The 19,174-nt window shown below is 45.8% G+C and overlaps 1 protein-coding gene across 1 annotated transcript in view; it reads left to right on the top strand.

The window, feature by feature from the left end:
* BCR (breakpoint cluster region) overlaps nt 1–19,174 on the top strand; it is a gene marked incomplete at its 5' end in the record, with an annotated part of 45,062 nt that overhangs the window by 18,234 nt on the left and 7,654 nt on the right. Inside the window, 8 exons of the mRNA XM_010019097.1 lie at nt 7,200–7,321; nt 8,512–8,680; nt 10,042–10,161; nt 10,336–10,411; nt 11,005–11,109; nt 11,897–11,971; nt 13,169–13,266; nt 13,946–14,077. Of these exons, the coding sequence (XP_010017399.1) occupies nt 7,200–7,321; nt 8,512–8,680; nt 10,042–10,161; nt 10,336–10,411; nt 11,005–11,109; nt 11,897–11,971; nt 13,169–13,266; nt 13,946–14,077 (897 nt within the window). The remainder of the gene's footprint in view (nt 1–7,199; nt 7,322–8,511; nt 8,681–10,041; nt 10,162–10,335; nt 10,412–11,004; nt 11,110–11,896; nt 11,972–13,168; nt 13,267–13,945; nt 14,078–19,174) is intronic.

The raw sequence follows: 19,174 nt of genomic DNA, 5'->3' as shown, positions 1-19,174 counted from the left end.
AATGTCCCCTTGCAGAGGAGGGAGCATTTATTGTTCTCCGGTTGTCTTTCAGCTTCTCAGTGAAGGATGCAGGCTTGGAAATATGTCATACAGAATTCTAATGAGGTGCATTAGCGATGGCTGCTCATTGCTACAAGCTACTCAGCTTGGGGTCATAGCTGGGTTTTGTTTATGGCTGTAAATCTTTCCTTTTCAACTTATCCTTTCCTCCTGCTCATCTTGCCGGTGGTTCCCCGAGGGTGATAGGACAGTGTGCAGTTTGCATCTCCTAATTAACTGCTCTCAATGCATAATGCATTATTATTTTAATGAATCACTGGCTTGCTTTGATGGCTTTTTTCATTATTTGTCTTCCTCCCATTGAAATTTCCTTGGTGGAAAGGAAGGAGGGAAAACAGCCTTTTCCCCTCATGTATTGCTTAGGTGCTGATCTCAGTTATCTTTTTTCCCCAGTCCTAGCCTTTTGTGTAGAATATTTTTCTCCTTTGAGTGCATCGTGGGGAGGAGTCAAATCTTCTTTGCCAACCTCTTGCTCCAGCTCTTTTTTTCAGGATTGCTTTGAACTGGGGAAAGCAGCCAGTTGTTAATCTCCCTAGTGACAGGCTGCTGAGGAGAGGAGTGCAGGTCAGGAGAGAGTACAGGCTCATCAGCACAGAATTCCTCCCTTTTGCAGAAGGTAATTCCCTGCTCCGGGAGCATCGACTGAGTCTGATCTGCCTGCTGTCTTCCTGCATGATGTCAGGTGTCTCCTTCCAGCACAACACCCCCCTTGGCTCTGCTTGGCTCAGGAGGCTTTTTTTTTTAATTTTAGACCTAGGCATATAAAGTTTTCTGGTTTAATTTGCTGGGCAAAATGAGTATTTCAGGTTGTGCAAGGAGATGGGAACAAAGGGAATAAAACCATAGGGGACACAAAGGGCCACAACAGGGAAGGCGGTATTAGTGGGTTAAGCCTACAAACACATAGTTTGGTCTTTGCTGCCTGCCAGGCTGACGATAGCTTGTCTTCTCTGCTTTGTGGTTTGCTGAGGGCTGTGGTACAGGGAAGCCAGGAGAGCACCAGACCCAGCCTGGCAATACAGTGGAGCCAGGACTTTTTGGGTCTGTTTTCCATTCAGCCTGATCTGCTGCATTCTCTTGCTCCCTCCTTTTCTTCCCATCTTTCTACTTTTGTGGTTTTACTTTTTTACTTTTTTTGATGGGTTATCTGCAGGTACTACTTTGCCAACCCTCTAAATAACCAAACAAATTCGTGGAGGGAAAGGATGTCTTGAGTAGCACTGTACATTCTGAATCAGAATGCAAGTGGTAAAGAATCTTCCACCCCTTAAGACCTTGGAGCAGGCATCTTCTTTCCCCACTGCTGATTGTTTTTCACTACTGTCCTCCTGGCTTAAATGGGGAATCTGTTTAAAGTTCTCCCAGGGATGGTCCCTTGGGGCAACAGGAAAACTAACGCTTTGAGGTGAAGGATGTGCCACTATTATGTACCCAAAGGAAAGGAGCAGTAATAACCTTTCTGCATTAACAGAGCAGCTATATGGACTGCATGGGTTTTTTTCAACTGAGCCTAGATGCAGATGACTGTAGAGCACGTGTTGTCTTTCCCTGCCAGAAGTAAAGGTTTGTGTTTCCAGCTAATTCAGCCCATTCTTGTAAAGCAGGAATTAATGAAACTGCAAAAAATTGCAGAGTTCATTTGGGTGATAGTGCTCCACAATGCCATGGAGGACTGGAGCTACCTAAAAAGAAGCCTTTTTGAGTTTTGGGTTACTCTGCTGGAGTGGCTTAGTGTCCCATCAGTTTAGACACAAGAGGGCTGACAGGCAGTTCCTTCTGGGATCAAGCCTCTGAGATCACAGGTTGGATCAGCTTATGAACTGTGTACCTTTTCCTTTACCCTCTAGAGAAGAGGCTGCTTTGCAAGCTGCTTTACCATGTTTCTCAATGTGGTTTTAAACTGCAGTCAAGAGACTGGGTATCATTGCTTTAGGCTCTTGTTTAACTTGGTAGAGACCAAGCGTGCTAGGGAAGTGAAAGGACTAAGGACATTTGCAGGGGAGCAAAACTGCAAACTAAAGCCTTTGAAAAGCTGGGAGCTAAGCTTAGACACAGGCAGCCAGGCACAGTTTGAGGCCTGGTGCCTACTGCTTCTGGAGGCCTTGGGTAAATGTTGGCAATGGAGCACTCAAACATGATCTTGAAAACTTCATACCCTGTCTTACAGCTGGAGTCAGAGAGAGCTCCCAGTGAAAGGAGCTTTGGAATGAAAAGAAAAAAAAGGCTATCAAAAAGCTCAAAGAGCAGCCAGTGCTGTCCTTAGGCAGAGCATCCCTTTATCCTGCAGCGCTGGTCCCGCAACACATGCGCACGCACACAAGGAATCGTTTTCTTCCTACATTCTGCAGAAAGCCAAACCACCTCTTCCTCACTGACATATGCCAATACCCATCTCCTGCTTTTAACCTCCTCCTCCTGCATCACACATGTTCCACTCCTTCCCGTGCTCTCACCCACGCACGCTGCAGGCCTCTGCTGTCACTACATCGGATGAGCTCTTTCCGCGGCACACAAGTGAGGAGATGGCCTTTCGTGCAGTTGTGGTGCTGGATGAGTGGATTTTTAAGTTCCACGCTTTGTAATGTGTCTCAGACAAGCTGGCCATGCTTCCTGGAGTTAAACATGTGACAGCAGCAGGAGTTAGCATATGCAAATGGCACAAAACCATGTAGGATGAATAGATGATGAGCATACAGGTAGTCGTGAGGTTGGAAGCAGCGGAGGGGGAGATGCTCACTGACAGATGTAAAAGGAGGAGGAAAGCAAATGGCAATCTAAAAAGGCTATCCACGCACTGAAAGATGTACAGGGAGAGCTGCTTTGTCCAGAGCACTGTTCGAGAGATTAAAGATGATCTTAATTCATTCCACTATACAAATAGGATACAAATACAATAGGATACAAAATAGGAAGCTTTCCCCCAGGCCTCCTGGAACATATCTCTGTAGCTGAGCTGAGCTCTAGTGCTCCCTCTGACAGTCTTGGGGCTGACTGTGGAGGAGAGGGCGTCACTATGCCACGGTACTGACACTCTGATCCTAAGCTAATGGGGTGTTTATTTGGTGTTTCTGTAGTCTATATGTCATTTCAGAGTAACTTTGAAAACAAGGTAGAGAGATGGTTTCCCACACATACGCTAATGTATATCACATGCAGCAGGATCAACCAGTTGGAAGACCTCGTGTTTCAGGAGACCCTGTTTAACAGGAGGCCACCAAAAAAATGGCTGTTGCTGGCCCTGGGTGGGAGTAGCTGACCAAAGTGGGCTTTGGTTTCCAAACTGCTAGAGAAGGCCTGTGGAGCTGAGGTGGGATGGGCATCTGGCTGGCATGAGTCCTGTTTGAGGGGGCTGCTGGCTCCCCGGTGGGGGAGGATAGGCTGACTCTTGTCAGGAGGTCCAGGAAGGTGCACTCCCTATTGTGGGCTTTGGCAGGGATCTGGTAAGCCGGTTGGGAAATCCTTTTATTTCCCTCTGACCTGCTGAGCCCTCCCAGCAAGATGAATCATTTGCAGCAGAGGATGTGACCCTTTGCTGGGAGCACTCCTCTGCTGCTCCACCGATGCTGAGCTGGTAGTTAGATCTAATATCAAGCATCCACAAACACATCCACAAATGTTTTCTCCTGTCCTCCCCAGATAGTTGGTTGCTTTTGTGGCAGTTTACCCCTGCCACTTGCCGAAGGGAGACCTTCTCAACTAGCTCATGGGCGAGAAGATAGGAAGAATGAAGTGTCTGGGAAGCTCAGTGTTTTCCTCTGAGTGGTTGACTGGAATACATCCCTTTCACCTCTTTACTTCTGTTCCAGTCAAGTTTAGGAAATCCAGCCTTGTCATCCTCCCACCCAGCTCTCTTTCTCGGAGATCAGGCTGCCAAAATCTACTGCTTCATGATAGCACTGTGTCTCACATCAGTCAGGGTATTTTGTACCCAGGAGCACTACCAAAATAAATTCGGTGCAAATGAGTACCTCAGTCCCAGATGGGAACTATGAAGGCTGTTGAATCACATCCCTGTTTTGGCATTGTATGGCTGAGATTTCTGCTTGGGCTTCAGGGAGATGTGGGACAGAGAGCATGGCTGTTTGGGAGAAGTCTGCTTGGGTGCTGACAGCCAAGAATTGCTTGTGCAGTGGCCATATAGGTGCAACTTCAGAAGGCAGGAGGAGGAGTGGCCTGGTTGGACCAGGCAAAACATGTGGGGAGGTCTGTAGACTTGCTGCAGGGAATTCTGATGGGCTCTTTTCTAACTTTGTGGAGGCCTGACACAAAGGTTTCCAGTCACTAGTGCCTCTGCATAGGCCTCTGCTTCACTTGAGGACACGCTTGTCTTCAAAATGCTCTGGTCTAGATGATGGTACTGGAATACTGCCAAAACCAGAGGGCTGATCTAGGGCTTAGCAGTAGTCCTTCACAGTCCTCCAGCAGCTGTCGTGGGCCTGTGCCCTCCATTGCCTGTGAAGAAGCACATGTTGTTGACCTGTCTCTGCCATGAGCAGAGATGGGTTGCTGAGTCTGTGCTCTGGACTAACTTGGGGTATTTTTCTGCTGGGAACACTCATCAGGGTGCTGGGCCGACGTCTTGGCAGATCTCACACACTGCCAGTGCCTGTCAGAGGGGGACAGAAGAGCAGGTTAGGACACTGCCATGTCCCTGCCAGGTAGGGAAGGGACTGTGCCATATCCTGCTGGGGAGCAGAGATGATTGAGCTGTGAGAACATCCTTACACCTACAAACGATGAGCAGAGGTTGAGTTGGCAACAAGCAGCTATTCTTATTACCCCAGAGGAGCTGAGCTGATTTGCAGTGTAATTAATATGCATCAGATCTAGAAATCTGAGATCAGGGTTTTGGCTTGCTCAGAAAATATCTTTCCCTGCTTCATTATTTTTCCAAAAGGAAATTCCTTGCAGCTGTGGAGAGTGTTTTTGCTAATGACAAGGTATTTTCTCCTCCTTGTTATTTATTTCTCTTCCAAGCTCTTTTTCTGGTTTCCTACCTGGGGTTGGTTTGCCAGGCAGGAGGCGGAGGCATGCACAAGTGCGCATCAGCAGCAGGAACATGAATGCAGGCAGCATCCTCTCCAAAACCACTGAGGAGCAGCTAGGAGGATCACACCCACCTAAAAATAAACATTAGCATATGTACAGGCTTTTCTGAGCCTGAATCACTGCTGGATACCAGATCTCCACAGATTCCTGCCCAGAGATGGTGCAACAGTCTGCTAGGCAGCAGCCGTGCTTTCTTGTGTTATGGGAAAGGTGCAGCTTTTTGCTGCCGCTCACATATTTTCAGGACCTTTGTGTAATGGAAGGCAGCACCAAGATGAGGTGCTGACACTACTACCAGTGTGGTGTTAACAGCTCAGCTAGCTGTGGTGCTAGTGCAGCTGCAGACAGGAAAATGTAGGCTCTTAGTCCATGTCAGGAAGTTTAGAGTGCTGTAGGACAGAGTGTGGAAACAAGAATTGCGTCTGCAAGGGCATTTCTCTGCCTTGTGTTCCTTGCCATGATGCCTGCTGGGCTTGGGACTGATATGGTTTGTTTTCCTTTGGGAGAGCCAAGATGGGAAGGGTGGCAGGCGGAAGGAGAGGCGGCATGGGGGTTTGCACTCCCACACCCCCTGCAGTAAATGTGTGCAGGGCTTGTTGAGTCACACAGCAAACAGAACCCATGGGGCATAACCTGGGAAACAGAGGCATCAGTGCTGCTTTGGATGTCCTGACCTTGCTCAGGTTAACTGCTTTCCTGTTGCTGCTGCTGCTGCATAGCTGAGCACAGCTGCCTCTTGGACATGGATGGAGTTTGTGTATGTGGTCCCAGTGTGGGGATCTCTGAGATACTGCAGGTCAGGAGTGAGTTGTGCAGACGAATCCAGAGCATGGGCCTGGAGAAGGCTGACAGTGAGAGACAGCAGGGGAGGTGTTGGTTAGCATTGGGTGGTGTTGGCACATCTCTCCCATCCCTGGCTGTGGTGCTGTATGGGCATAAATGGTATGTGTAACATGTTACTCCTTGGTGTCAGGGGAGCACCCTCTTAGCTGAAATAGCAAGGAAATAGTACAGGTCAGAAAAAAGTACTTTAGCATACCTTAGCACGTGTGGATGCTGCTTGTACTGGCTGCGAAGCAAGACTACATTGCAGCTATACGTATTGCTGGGAATAAAATTAGCCCAAAGTTGTATACCCCATACTTCTGTTTGAAAATCAGTGGGAGATACCTATTCCAGATGCGTACTCAGAGTCCTATTGATCCTGCCATCTGAGTAGAAGGTCTGAGCACAGAGCAGGGCTTGGATCTCCTGGCTTGGTCACTGGTAACAGCACACAGCCATCTGTCTTGGTGCTAGTGCTCCATTCTTTTTGTCTTTTGAGTACAGAGTTCCCATAAGGGAATTAGGAAAACGATGCTTCTGCCTGCAGCTCCCTAGAACTAGAAACAGGCATAAAGGCATCAGGGTTGTGCAGCTTCATTGCGTCTTCTAGGTTTGGGGCATGTTTATATGATACAGAGAAGAGATTTATGTAGGCACAGGGTGGGGACATAACCAGATGGTCCTGTTTAAACACAAGCTGATAAGGGACTTCCTAGAAGTTTACTAGACACACATTTTCTTCTGGAATTATCCCTTAACAGCATTTGCAATAAAGAAGCAGCAATGGCATTCAGATGTTAATGTTGACAAACTACTGTTGTGAATGGGGAGTGGAGGTCTTTGCTCCTCTTTCTCCCTGGTGGGGGTGGCTTGAGCTGAAAACAGTGATATTTGCTGCTCTCTGCTGGTTCGTGAGGGTATGATGTTCTGTCAGTGGTTATGGCCCTTGAGTGTGCAGAAGCTGGGCAGTGACTCGCAGTAAATCACACTTGGGCTCAGGAACAGGTGATGGAGAGAAGCCTGAAGTCTGACCCAGGACCAGGTAATAAGGAGATGCGTGGCCGTCTCGTCCCCTGGGAGAGAGGGCGGCAGCAGGGAAAAGGGCTTACAGCAAGAAACATTTAATAGCCTTCTGTCTTTCTGAATTAGACCAAGTTAGTGAATTTGCCACTGAGAGGAGTCATGTCTATGGAATGTGTTGCCCCAGTGCCAGATCTGTGGCTCACATTGCACTAACTAAACCATTGTTTCTGCTTCTTTGCCAGCACCGGCAGCTGCTGAAGGACAGTTTCATGGTGGAGCTGGTTGAGGGGGCTCGCAAGCTACGTCATGTCTTTCTTTTTACTGATCTGTTCCTGTGTGCCAAGCTCAAGAAGCAGATTGGAGGGTGAGGCTTTCCTTCTGGACTACGTGCTTTGTACCTCAGCTTCAGCAGAATCCTGGGGTTAGCCAGCAATTTCAGTTGAACTTGAATACCCCAGAAGTGGGTAACCATAATCCATAAGATGTAGTTAGACAAGGCATAATCAGCAAGGTCGTACTGTCTGTTACGAGACCTTTGCCAAGTCCTGATCCCTGAGGGAAGGTTCATTCCTCCTGCCACTGCCCTGAGCATTCCTAGGAAAATAGGATATACTGTAACTGCTGTTATTCTGGACAGATCCTATTTGTTTTTCTACTTTGTCTTTCCTTTAATGGGTGAAATTCCACACATTCTTTTGTTACTGAGGTTATTAATTTTGGCCTTGCAGGTACAGGCAGAAAAATTGAAAGAGTACAATAAACAGACCATGTGTCAGCCCCAGAGTGCAGCTCTGCAGACAGTTTTGTTGACATTCCTCACAAATGAGAGGGGAGGAACCTTTATGAACCTGCATCAAACAGGGCTTCTTTTTATTTGGTAAATGTTCTACTTGAAGAGATTCCCCCTTGTCTTCTTGCCCTCCTCAAGCAAAAAGTTGTCCCTACCCTTTCTGAAGTACATACTTCTGAGGAATGAGCCGTCAGAAGAGTGGGACATTCCCAAGAGTGGATGTTACTGACAGTAGAAGTGGAGAGGGAGTAAATCATGTGAAACATGAAAAAAGTGAATGGGTTATTCTGGTGAAATTACTGGAGAATGGCAGTTACAAGCTATAGTTTCTCTTTTCTGGTTAGATTGCACACAGGTTTATACATATTGGCTCATCTGGCCCTCTTAGCTCAGACAGGAGAGAGCTGAGTTTAGAAGATAGGTAGCAGCCAGGTGAGAGGCATGGCATGGCTTCTGACCGTTGCCTCTGCAAACACTTTGAAAGGGAGAGCATGCAGGACTGAAAGGGTTTGCAAAAGATGGTTGTAGATTCTTAGGATGAAACGAAACAGACAACAAGTTGTCTTGTTAGGTGCTGTACTGGCTATTGGCCCTTTTAGGCTTTCTTGCTGGAAAGCAGCCCTTTGCCAGACTTTTCCCGCATGTGGGTCACGGTGAAGTTGTGCCCAGTTCTGTATCTTACGCACTATAGCAGGGAAGGACTTGTGGGAAGGGGAGAGGGTGTTGCCAAACACTGTAAAAGGTTTGGATCTTCTGTCTTTCAGGAAAAGCCAACAATATGACTGCAAATGGTACATCCCCCTCACTGACCTTAGTTTCCAAATGGTGGATGAATCTGAGGCAGTGCCCAATATCCCACTGGTACCTGATGAGGAACTAGATGCCATGAAGATCAAGATATCCCAGATCAAGAATGACATCCAGCGTGAAAAGGTAAAAGGGGTTAAAGCTTTTTGTACAGACTTGGTGTCTCTGCTGAGATGAGGTGCTGATAGAAGCAGAATTCCCAGAGCCGTGCAGCATTTTTAGCAGTTTCAGTAAAACAGACTGTTCAGCAGAGGCTTGTGGTGCAGCTTTGTTACCAGTGATACTCAGATGCTCTGCAGCCCATCGTTGCTTGTTCTAGTGCATTGCTTGAACGACGATGTCCTGTAAGGAGGCAGAAACAGAAAGAACCTGTACTTGTAGCCAGTGGCTCCTCTACTCGGAGAACAGCCCATGATTGCTGTTGCTTAGCATCCATGTGGGGAGCAGGGCTCTTACGCTGTGGACACAAGGACTGCTAGTGTGTCATGCTGGTTTCTGGCTGTTGAAGTATGATACTGCAAATGATTTTGGTCAGAAGCCATGTACTTCTGAATTTTTGCAGGCTCAGTTACATATTTGAAGCTTTTTCTGCCTTCACCAGTATCAAAGCACCAGCAAATACCTTGAGAACACCAGTTATACTGACTAGACAGTCTGACAACAGGTATGGTGTTTCTGGACCAGGTTTCTCCTTGCTTGCAAGACATGCTTTCTCAGAGATGTTAGACTCAGCCTTCCTGGAACCTGAAAGAGTAGTAAGATTTTGAAAACCAAAAGCCTGCCAGTGTGTAGAACAGGATATGAATAATATTGCTTGTACCATGAGAAGACTATCCCCTGTGCTTCCAAATAATATGCTTCTGCCTTTATTCCCTGTCTGGCTTTCAGAGACAGCTTCCTGGAAAAAGTAAGATATTAGGAGGAACACCATGTGGAAGCCTCTTACTCACAAGGTGCTGGAGTCTTAAGATACGCGCTTTGGTGCATCAGTGCCAAACAATACATTTGGCTGGGTTTGGGGCTGGGTTTTATCCAAGAAAAGCCTTGGGTTTAGCTGACCTCTGAAAATGGATCAGTGGGTGGTGAGTGGGAGAGTTCTGGGCAGCTTCTAGAGAAGTTCCTTATAGTATCCTTAAATAAAGATACTTGTGGAGGACCTGGCAGTGCTATGGCTGCCCACTGACATGCTGCTGCTGGAGCCTCTGGAACAGAAAGTACAGGGTATAGCTGGGACAGTGGCCATGCACCTCTGCACCTTTGTCTGGGGCAGCTGGAATTGGGGCACAGAGCCAAGTCTGAGTGTAGAGATACTGCAGGTAACACTTTCGTGGGCAGCTGAGGGCCCTGTGGATCCTTCTCTCAGCACTTCTCCTGCCCATTTGGCTACTCATAGAAGAAACAGATTGTGCGTCTTTAAGTATCTATCAGTATAAATAGGGGCAGATGTTGGAGAATGACATGTGTCCTCTGTCTCCCCCATCCTCCAGAGGGCTAATAAAGGCAGCAAGGTCATTGAGAGGTTGAAAAAGAAGCTGTCAGAGCAGGAATCCCTCCTACTGCTGATGTCTCCCAACATGGCCTTCCGGGTACACAATCGCAATGGCAAGGTGAGAGTGGCTCTTCTAGCTTCCCTCAGTGTACAAGTCAGAGGTCATGGGCTGTGTGTGTTTGTATACACTGTTGTACAAGGTCTTCATGCCCTGTTGTCCGACCTGAAAGCAGGCCTGCTTTCGGTGGTCACTCAGACTAATGCATACCCCCTCTTCTGTTTTCCTGCACAGAGTTACACATTCCTCATTTCATCTGACTATGAAAGGGCAGAGTGGAGGGAGAACATCCGGGAGCAGCAGAAGAAATGTGAGTGTCCTTCAGCTGGGCATTGGTACAAATACTGTGATCTTATTAGAGGGCAGCAGGCCAGAGGATGGAGTGTGGGGCATGGTTCCCTGCAGAAATACATATATGTGTTCAAATCCACAGCACAACATGGATGTCTTCTGTCTGCATATCTGAGCCTGTCTGAGGGACTTTTGCTTGCAGCAACATGTAGGGAATATGTAGGGAGAGCACTTGGTAAGTGTGTGGAGAGATTCTCCCTATTGCCCTAGAGATTAGAGCTCTCTGCAATTCCAGGTAGAGGGATCAGCTGCACACTTTTATCTGGCTCCAGTCCAAAGAAACTTTTTTGTCATGAGTGTGTTTTTGCTTTGCAAGCAAATAAGAGCACTTCTGGTTCTTGTGAACCATCCTGAGACTGTTTTACTCTAAAGAGACACTAAATATGCCCTCCATAGAGCTGGGCTGCAGCAGCAGTACAGTCCTGAGAACGACAGTCCTGTTGTTGAGCATTGCCCAGGGAGCAGCTGTCCCCTGTATGCCCAGATTGAGAAAGCATGCATCCAGCCTCTGCTTTGAATCTTAATTCCTCCCTCCTTGACTCTCCTTGGCAGGTTTTAAAAGCTTCTCGCTCACATCAGTGGAACTCCAGATGCTGACAAACTCCTGTGTGAAGCTTCAGACAGTCCACAACATTCCCCTCACTATTAATAAGGAAGGTGAGACCTTTGGTTTATTCTTTCGCTCGGTACAGCTGCCCTGAAAACCTGCCTCTGCCTGCCTTTGTGCATTTCCACTAGCACTGCTCTTACTGTTTCATTTTGTCAAAGGCTTCAACCTGGTGATGAGTTACAAACTGAGAGCATATGTACCCAACTTGTGTAGTTCAGTTGAAGTACATGATGGCATACAAAAAGAGAGCAGCAGGAACAAGATCAATCTGGCATCTTAATGTTACTTGCTGCAACAATGAAAATACAAGCTCCAAATTATATCGCTACACCTAAATTAGTAAAATGTTCCTGGACATCTTCCAATTTGTTGACTACTGAATGGTCTCTACATACATCCATCATGTCAGGGATTGGAGTGCCTGTTGGATTCCTAGCTTCAGAATGCTGTGGAAGAACACTAGTTGGCCAAAATTGTGTCAGAGACCATCCTAAATTACTATTTAATCTGCTAGTATAGACTTAGTCTCTATATTTTACTACTTTTCCTCTATATTTTACTACTTCTCCTTTGAATTTCTTTCATGTCATCTTGCTGACCAGAGAAATGTCATTGTAAAAGCCACACGTTGGCAGAAGGCATTGCAGGTGAAAGCCACACTGAACCTGGATGAGCCTCCTCTTGCTGAAATGGCTGGATTACATGCTCCTGCCAGCCTTTTTAGGGACAGTTTACCCTCTGCTCTTCAACCTGTGTAACATCAATCTCATCACTCTGTCTTTCACTCATGCCTCCTCCATGAATGTAACAAAATTCCTTGGCTCTTTTGTACAGATGATGAATCGCCAGGTCTCTATGGATTCCTGAATGTCATTGTGCACTCTGCCACAGGATTCAAGCAAAGTTCAAGTGAGTTGCAATTCTGTAATACACAGAGGTAGGGGTTAGATAATTCAGGTTCTGGGACAGCTGGGTGTGGACTGGTTTAGCATTGGGGTGATGGTGAGGAGGAGAGGTGATTTGGGGAGCTGGAATTGACATGGGGGCACTTGTGTGAATTTAGGGGAATTCAGGTTTTTAATACGACTATTAACTCTCAGAAGATCAGTGTCATGGTTTAAGCTGAACCCAGGACAGATCAGGATCAAGGATCAAGCACACAGTATTAATTTTTAGGCCTAGTCGGTTGGTATTTTTTAAGCGGTGTTTGCTAATTATGCAACAGGTTTAGATACAAGTCAGCCCTTAGCCTGAATTCCTTCAACTGTATTTTGTTTTGCAATGAAAGAATGGGAAGCATTCTCTGACACCTGGAATTTATGGTGCAGAGAGAGAGGTGTTAAAATTCAGAGTGATTTCACAGAGTATCAAAAAAGGTGAAAAAATAGTGGACACCTGTAGAAATAAACCTGCTTCTGAGGCACTGATGAGGATAATCTAGGCAAAGCTGGAAAGCTCACCTAGCCATGTAGCTGGGGATCCTGTGCTTGTCTAAGGTGCCTGTGCAGTCTCAGGAGGGAAGCCGTGAACCGGATGTACATCCTTTCTTTCAGCCTTCCTCCTGCTGAGGCACTGACTTCCCAGAGGCTGCTCACATCACTTACAGTATAATTCACGAATCAGAGCAATGTCTGCTAGCTCTTCAAAACCACCAGATACCACAAAATTAACCAATTTGTGAAGAGAATGAGTTTTTGATGGCTGGCCCCTAACCAGCTCTCTGAGGGATATTATGCTGATGCTGTTCTCAATGAAACTGGTTCTGATGTGTTGATGGAATCCAGTGTATACCTGGGAAAGCTTTATTTCTCATTGGTATATACCTTCTGCTCACTGTGGATTGATCTGGGAAATACTGGATAATAGCATACACCTTGGTTCTTGATAGAGGTGAAAGGTTTGTCTGTGTTGAGGTCATTTATGCAGCTGTGCTGGTACTTCAGCTTCATAAAGGCAACTCTGATGGTCCAGATGATGAGGTTTGTGCTTGACAGTGTTATCGATGTTAATACAAAGAAGATGCAGATGAAAACACACCCTGAAAGTGATTAACACAACTTAGGAGATTCTAGACATTTTTTACAAGTTTCTGTGTCCCCTCCACAGATTTGTACTGCACGTTAGAGGTGGATTCTTTTGGATATTTTGTGAACAAGGCTAAGACTAGAGTTTACAGGGACACCACGGAGCCCAACTGGAATGAGGTAGGTTGGATTTTTCCTTATGTGACTTGCTCCATGTGCCAAACATTAAGTTATGATGGTCAGAAAACCCACAAATGGAAGAACTTGCTGCATGCTCAGCACATGTGCTGCATATGCTGCCTGTTGGAAAACACTCTTATGCCAGGTTCATTTGGCTGTCAGGGCTTGCAGAAGATTTTATCTGGGATTAGCTATAGTTAAACAAACATTTCAGTACAAACGAGTCTTGTCGAGCATTTCATCATTTAAACAGATGCATGTCTCGTTATTTTTTGAAAGACACAAGTGAAAAATATGTTGAAGAAGGAGGTGGTTTTGTTTATTTATTGTGAGGGGAAAGAATTAGCTATAGATATTTTGCCTGTTTACAGCCAACTCAAACCTGCTGGGGGGCAAATTTAAATATAGGAAAGGTGGGTGAGTTTTGGTTTTTGGAGTGATGCTTTGCTGAAACTCAGTGAAACCTGACTAAGGAGTCAAACATTTTAGTCTTTGATTTGACCACTTGTATATACAACATACAGTTTCAGTTTTATTTCTAGACCAACTCCATTAGGGAGGTGGTTTTGATCAGTGCTTAAGTGCTCCCTCCTGATGAGTTTCCAGGAGACTATATTGATTATTCAGAGGCTGATGTTCTGCTGTGATGCATTCATTGCTCTTTCCTGGTACCCTGCAGGAGTTTGAGATTGAGCTGGAGGGCTCACAAACTCTGCGGATTCTGTGCTATGAAAAGTGCTACAACAAAACCAAGCTTACTAAAGAGGATGGAGAGAGCACAGATCGCATAATGGGCAAAGGACAGATCCAGGTAAGACTGTGCTTAATTCACTCCTCCTACCTTTACTGCAAAACATAACAGGACTTCTGAATCCTGGAGCACCAGGGAGACTGCTTTTCTGCCTTCTGATTGTCTCAGCACCAGAGATTTTTCTCCAGATAGAGAGGTATTCAGCGTGATTCACAGGCAGAAAGTCAGCAGCTTTTTCCCTCTTGCTTTGTCCCCTCTGCCTTCATCAGTACTCTTAAGGAATAGATGCTTTTTCATGAGAATTTATGTTTTGACCTCTGATTCGCCTATTAATTTCAAAACTTCCAGCACAGTACATAGGAACTGTGCTCTCACTGAGCCCTGGGCACTGCTGGGGATGCTCCATTTGTGACAAAAGAGGAGGCAATGAATGTGCTATCCCATTTGTAACTCAAACAGAAGAAATGCTACCTTCTCTGCTTGCTGGAAGGTGATTGAGAGGTCTTGGAGAACAGGCTTATTGTCCTGGTAACTGCCATGTTCAGAGTAGTGTCCATGACAGCAGGCTGCATCTGAGATTTCCGCTGCTGATAATCAGCATGGGACACTTTGTCTATGTGGTAAATTTGTAATACAGGAGGGGAAGTGATAAGATGATTGCAAACGGATGCTGCTGTCAGGGAGCTGCTGTGTGATTAAGCTTTAGAGCTCTATGCAGGAGAAATCAGGCCATCAGTGGAGGTTGACATGATGAATATGTTCACCATCATGCCAGTTTGTTGCACTGTCTGTCCACAGCTTTAGGAGGGTGTTTAAATGCCTGCTCTGAGAACACATTCTTTGTGCTGAACTGGCTGTTGTCCAGAACAGGGACTCTGCCCAGATAGCTTTTCCTTTCTGGCGTGCTGAAAAATACCATCAGTTCTCCTCCATTCACATTTCACTGCTCATCACTCCACGGATGACAGCTTTCTCCAGCATTTGAGTGATGGTCACACAGGCCTAGGCCATTTGTGGGATTTCAGAACTGCTCTGATTGAGGGCAGCCCGCAGGATCAGATCTCGCCTGTCCTCTGGAAGGGTTCATTGTCCAAATGACTTTCTTTAGGCCTGCTCCTTTCCCTCCCTCCTCACAGCCCTGAGGCTGCCCTGCTGTTACAGGGAAAGCTTTTGTCACCAAATGCATGGTAGATGTTTAAAAGAAAACCTGCATATAAATCAGCAAATACTGGAGCAGGGTGTCTCCTGTGTATGTTTCAGGCTAACCAGAAATCTGTGTGTCGCTTCTGCTAACAAAAGCTTATTTTTCCGTGGAGCTAAGCAACAGCAAAAGAGCAGGTTTTCAGCCTTGAAATGCCCTGGAGATTTGTGTACTCATAATGGAATTCCTGAAATCACTGAACCACTAAATTCTTTAAATATTTTACATGGAATGATTAAAATTAATAAAGTATTTAAAATTTTAAGCTTTTTCTTCTTTTCATAAGAGTGGGCATTTTTATGCACAGCACTTGTACCTTCTCTTAAAACACTTCAAGTTAGTAGGTAAAAATACTCTTTGGAGACACTTGAATTTTAATTGTATCTTGATTTTTTTTTTAGGGAAACCTAAACAGTAAGGAGGGGGAAAAAAGAGTGTTTTTGGGTCGATGAGAATTATTAAAGGTTTTTATTTTGGTTTAGTTTTATTTTTAAAACAAATATCACGTCTCTATGAAGAAATCATCATAACAGAAAACCAAAATCAAACTACCATCTGTGGCTGAAGGTGAGCTGTACTGATGCTGTCAGCATCTCTTCCAATCCCTGGTTTTATAGTAATTTTCTTTCAGGATTTTCCCAGGTGCTTTTATATCAAATTTAGCTTACTTTAGCAATGCTGTTGTGTCTTGGGCTGTCTGGCTTGTTTTTGTTGCATTGCCATTATTCAGCCACAACCTTGTGTAAAGTCACAGCCTCTAAAGTTGGATAAGGGTTATTTTTCCTTTAGTTAAAAACTCTGGGAATGTCAAGAGTTATGTCTGCATCCTCCTGCTGATACAAACAGGAAAATTTCTGTGCTGGCTAAATTGTAGTGTATTGTTAAGCCAGGTATTATTGTAAATCTGCAACTTCCCACTACTGGGATTTCTGACTCACCAGACTCTCTGGGCTGCAGTGATGAAGACAATGCATCAAGGGCACGGGGGCTGTTTTGGCTCTGGAATATTTATTAAACCTCTCCATTACATTATGGCGCTGGAGGAAGGAAGACTGGAAATTGGTCCATGTGGTCAGAAGCTTCCAGGAATGGGCAACAATTTTAATAGCTTGCATTACTCATATTTTCTTTTCCTATGAAACATTTTTTTTCCCTCTTTTTATAGCCACATGCGAGAGCTTCATTGCTTGCCAACCTGCAAGTTTATCCCTGACAAATAAACCCACAGTGTTTTAACATGGGAGAACTTCCTGGAAACGTAACAGTACAGTCCTCATCAGACCTGGGATGTGCAGTGTTTAACCAGACAGCATGTGTGGCTGGGGGCTTCTGTTATATGCCAGGCATGAGAAATACAGGGAGAAGGTGCCATTCCTGGGCATACTCTGAAACTGAAATTACTGGGGGCTTGAGGGAGAAAGGAATGGACATTATCATATAGGAGGAAACACAAGACTCAGTTCAGTTGTAAGCACCAGCTGCTCTCATTTTGAACTTGGTTTTTTCTCTCTGTTGTTACCTTGCAATCCACCTTGGGCACTAGGGAGACCAGCCCTTTTGCTCTTTGAATTTTGCCCTTACGTGGCACGTCTGCATGTGTTGCTGCCTTTTGTTTGGTCCTGAGACTCTGCATCTAAGTGGGCACTTATGTCAGCAAAACTGGCCTGTGCCTTGGAAACAAGCCGCATGAGTAAACTGATACTTCATCTATGATCTGGCTCTTCCAGTTGGTACCTCCTAAAAATGCTGGTTCCTTTGCTTTTCTTTTTCTGCATGATCAGCTCAGGCAAACCATTTCCTTCTCCCTCACAGCAGTGCTGGAAAATCAGAGAGGATATGACCTCAGATCAGTCATTTTGTGGTAGCAGCACAACACCACTCCTGTGTTGCCATGCAAAACAATCACTCTCCGCTTAATTTTTGGGCATGTCTCATAGCCGTGCACATGGCTGTGTCAGACACCTAGGTGGCTTTCCATGTAAAACAGATTGTCAGAGGCTGTACCTCCCAAGTGTCAACTCAGAAAACCTTTTACACACTTGAGTTATTTATCAGTTTGCTCATGCAGAACAGTATTCCACCAATGAAAACAGGGTGCAAATGAAGAAAGCAATGGGTCATGTTTAAAGGATGATGGTGGGAAAGATTAACACGTCAGTGTGGAGCTTTGAGAAGACTGAGGTTATGGCTGGACTGGGAGTTTCCAGCAGCAGTGAGATTCTGACAACTTGTATGTCACATCAGTTACAGTTAAAAATTGTTGGAGTGTAAAGCTGGCAGGGAGATTTAATAAAGGGAGGAAGTAATGTGAATACATAGCATAAAATGCACTAACCTTAAATGCCTTAATCGTTGCTCCCAGGCATTTCATTTCCACTGATGCTTCTTTGTCTTGTCCTCTTTCTGTATGTTTCCTTTTCTGGGGAAAATAAAACTAAATCATCAAACTCTCTGTGGTGGTTTCTAAGGCAGAGCACAGATACCCTGGTTCTGCTGCTCGGCCTGCATTTACCATGGACCAGCATCTGCAGTTCATCTTTTCCCAGGTCCTCAGCACCCTGTGCTCTGCACACTCAGCCTCTGCTGACTGCCGTGCACGGTTTGCCTTAATTCAGTGCTAAGCTGCAGCAAGGGCCAGAGACTTCACTGGGAGGTCCCTGTGGTGCTAAGCTGCTTTGTTCTGTTGTGGTTTGTGTAGGACAGGGAGAGGCGTTTGCTTGATGCATTCCTGAATGTGGGACTGTAGATTTGCCACTGCAAATGGCAGTGAACGGGCCACAGGGGGACTGAAGGTGCTTAGGGGTAAAGACAAACTGGTTAGTTTGTATTTTTCCTGTGCAGTGTGAGCTGTGCAAACGAGCCCCTGAGATACAGCCATTGAAAGTTTTAGCAGGTCACGGAAACCACACAATTTTTCACAGTTTTAGTGGAGATGGGATAGGTCCTTTTGTCACTCAAACCAAACAGATGTTTGAAGGAAATGTTCAGAGGTGCAGTTTATCTCCTGTCACATTAAGGCAGAGCATTAATTTCACAGTGCTCCCAGCCTGAGCTGGCAAAGCTGGCTCTGTGCTCACTTTTGGCACGCTGGCTGTAGAACACATTCTTCTACTCAGTGTTCCTCCTTCCAGGTCATTGATTTCCAAATCAGGCCGTAAGACAGTATGACATCATTTGTCACAGGCCCTCTCTGTGCTGGAGCATTACACTCACTCTCTTTGTCTTCAGTCTGCTTTGTAATCTGCCTGTTCCAGCTGCCCTCTCCCTGAGTTGCTCTTGCTGCCCTTGGAAGGTCCAGGACTGAAACCTTGCTCAAAGTCTGAGGGACGTTCCTAGTTTCCTGTTGACTCCGTTATTTCCTAGCACAACTTTCTCAGACTGTTAGACCTGCTCTTCCTGTCTCACTCTGTTGCTGAGAGCTTGTTCAAGCTTTGCTCTTTTATTAGCTTCCATCGTTTTGTTTTGCTATTTAAAAAGCACTGGGGGAGGTGGGAGGATTTCTTAATTGCTGTAGTTACTGCCAGTGATTTATGCAGGTTGGCTTGGGTCAGCCAGGCCCACTTCGGGTGCTTGTTCTCCCCGGATGCCTCCTTTCAATACAAGCAGGAGTCAAAGAGCAGGTGGGGAGCGCGGGGTCCTGCCAGCCCTGCAGCAGGCTTCAGGGGTAAGGGAGCAAGAGACAGGAGCAGGTACACTCACAGTCCGTGCTCAGCTCCAGTAGTTACCCAGCAAGGAGCCTCTGTGAGCTCTGGGCTCCAGGACACTTTTTACTGCTCCTTTGTAGCCCTTCGCTCTCTCTTTAGAGAGAACAGGACTTTCTTGGGCCCATACTTTTTAACACTTTGCTTGTGTTTGTTTCGTAGAAGTTCCTTGGTCATCAATGGGACATGACCAGTAATACCTGTTAGCTTCAGTAACCTGTAACTGGACCCTGCTGGACTCTTCCTTTAGTATTC

This window comes from Nestor notabilis, unplaced genomic scaffold (assembly GCF_000696875.1).
Source record: "Nestor notabilis isolate BGI_N333 unplaced genomic scaffold, ASM69687v1 scaffold17347, whole genome shotgun sequence".
In the NCBI taxonomy this organism is placed as follows: domain Eukaryota; kingdom Metazoa; phylum Chordata; class Aves; order Psittaciformes; family Psittacidae; genus Nestor; species Nestor notabilis.
The sequence above is the reverse complement of the archived record's forward strand: the minus strand, read 5'-3'. Positions and strand labels throughout refer to the sequence as shown.